This window comes from Juglans microcarpa x Juglans regia, chromosome 2D, assembly GCF_004785595.1.
Source record: "Juglans microcarpa x Juglans regia isolate MS1-56 chromosome 2D, Jm3101_v1.0, whole genome shotgun sequence".
Classification (NCBI taxonomy): Eukaryota; Viridiplantae; Streptophyta; class Magnoliopsida; order Fagales; family Juglandaceae; genus Juglans; species Juglans microcarpa x Juglans regia.
In genome coordinates this window covers 25683581-25686201 of record NC_054596.1, presented here as the reverse complement: position 1 = coordinate 25686201, position 2621 = coordinate 25683581, and the positions used below count along the sequence as shown (strand labels likewise).

The 2621-nt window shown below is 36.8% G+C and overlaps 1 protein-coding gene across 1 annotated transcript; it reads left to right on the top strand.

Annotated features, from left to right (window-relative positions):
- The first annotated feature begins 1247 nt into the window (after positions 1-1247).
- On the top strand, positions 1248-2344 carry LOC121250522 (senescence-specific cysteine protease SAG39-like). Its single transcript, XM_041149650.1, has 2 exons — positions 1248-1680; positions 1752-2344. The coding sequence occupies exons 1-2, from the start codon at positions 1248-1250 to the stop codon at positions 2342-2344; spliced, it is 1026 nt and encodes a 341-aa protein (XP_041005584.1).
- Positions 2345-2621: the final 277 nt, after the last annotated feature.

Below are 2621 nucleotides of genomic sequence, written 5' to 3'. Positions count from 1 at the left end.
TCTTCCTAAAGTAATCTATTGCATTTTAACCAATATATTGTACTTTCATTTTAGTTTTGATAAATTTTGTCTGTCTCGCTTTCAAAACCATCACATTATTTTATACAAACATCATATATATTATTTAGTTCGTGGGCCGCGCAAAACCGTATTTAATTGCTAAAAGATTTGATTAGCTTATTAATGGGATATGATGTTTCCAATTAGAATCTCCTAAGATTTGAAGGAGGCTAAGTGAATTTTGTTTTAGCTATCATTTGGGGTATAAGTTGTCATCTTCACCGATAAAATCTATGGCCAATCAATACTTAAATTAATTTGAGGATGTCTATTTTTATAAACTGATGAAAGCATCAATCAATAAAATGCCTTAACATTTTTGTTGGTCAGACCTTGTAAAATCTGTCTGGATGTTTGTAGCCCATACGTTAGGAATATGTTACCAAACTCTCAATATCCACCAATTATTATAGAGTTATATATTTTAGATGGAAAGGCCCAATTATTATATTTATTTTATATCCTACTTAAGTACTTCACATAGATTCTTCCAATCTTCCCACCACGTCCTGGCTCGATAAAAAGAGAACAGACCCAACAAAGCCCTACAATATGGGGATTTTGCACGTCAAGTTGAAGGATATTTAAATTCGTAGCTTCGAGTATGCAATATGTTGATGATAAGGTGGACAGAGAGTCGATTCCAATTTCACTAATAGGGGAAGTCCAAAGCTTTTAGAATGACGTTCACATGCGACAATATATAAATCAACTCATGTTTTAGTGTCTTAAATACTTGTCAAACATCGTTTGTCTAACGTTGTATCTATTTGTGTAGCAATGTACGTTTCTTCCATATATAAATGAAACGTTCCGGTGCTACTATTTTAGTTTGATTTGATTGGTGAGAGCACCAACTATAATTACAAAATACTAAACTGTTTGCTAACAACCAAAGCACATATCCATTCGTGATTGCACCCCTATAAATATAGATCTATATGATCATAAAGAGACAAGCATAGAGCAAGAAACTTCAAGAGACCATTCGAAAAATAACAAAATTGGATAGTTTCCCGGGTCCAAATCAAGAAATTCTCTCAGGCACGATGATGAACAAGTTTTCCTCTAACGTTGCCATAGACTAGTTTGAAATTCAGGGACGATTGTCTCTATAAAAACCTCAATGGCAACTATGTTAGTCACTTATTCAGTTTATCAATTCATATCTATAACCAGTACAAATCATGGGATTCACTAACCATTGCCAATATGCTTGTTTGGCTTTAGTCCTCACTTTGGGAGCTTTGGCTTCTCAAGCTGCTGCTCGCACCCTCCAAGATGTAGCAATGCATGAGAAGTATGAGCAATGGATGACTCTTTATAGACGTGTATATGAGGACACTTATGAGAAGGAGAAGCGTTTCAAAATATTCAAAGCAAATGTGGCATATATCGAATCATTTAATGGTGCAAGAAACAAACCTTACAAGTTAGGAATCAACCAATTTGCAGATCTAACAAATGAAGAGTTCATAGCCACACGAAATAGATTCATGGCGCACGAGTGCTCGAAAAAAACCTTTTCTTTCAAATATGAGAATGTAACTATGTTGCCTTCTGCAATGGACTGGAGAAAGAAAGGAGCAGTAACACCCATCAAAGACCAAGGCCAATGTGGTAAGTACCGAATTTTAAAAAGAACTATATGAACTGTAAGATTGCTAACTCTTTCTTGTGATGAAATGTAGGATGTTGTTGGGCCTTTTCAGCAGTGGCAGCCATGGAAGGAATCACTAAGTTATCAACTGGTCAATTAATCTCTTTGTCTGAGCAAGAGTTGGTCGACTGTGATGTTAAAGGAATCGACCAAGGATGTGGTGGCGGTTTAATGGACAATGCATTCCAATTCATCCAACATAATCAAGGCCTCACTACAGAAGCCAACTATCCTTACAAGGGTGTTGATGGAACCTGCAATACAAAGGAAGAAGCCAACCATGCAGCCAAGATAAATGGCCATGAAGATGTGCCAGCCAATAGCGAAAAGGCACTTCTTAAGGCTGTAGCTAATCAACCAGTTTCTGTTGCCATAGATGCTGGAGGTTCCGATTTCCAGTTCTATTCAAGTGGTATTTTTACAGGAGAATGTGGCACTAGCCTAGACCATGGTGTTACCGCTGTTGGTTATGGGATCACTAATGACGGAACCAAGTATTGGTTGGTGAAGAACTCGTGGGGTACTGAATGGGGTGAAGAAGGGTACATACGAATGCAAAGAGATGTTGATGCAGAGGAAGGCCTATGTGGTATAGCAATGCAAGCCTCTTATCCAACGGCATAAGTTTAGGAACTAGAATCAATCTCATACAAATATAATGCATTGCTCATTTTATATCCTCTCAATTTTTATGTATGTGAGTCTCTGGTTTCCAAACAGTTACATATCTATAAAAATTTGCAGTACTGTATTATTGTGGACAACATCTTTGTTACTTCTATGAAAATCTCATCCACTCAATTTCGAAATGCATACTATTGCTTACCTTTATAGGGGAAAGTACCGCTAAACTTCGCACCTCTACTCTTATTTGTGGTGTAGAAATATACCCTATTGCCAA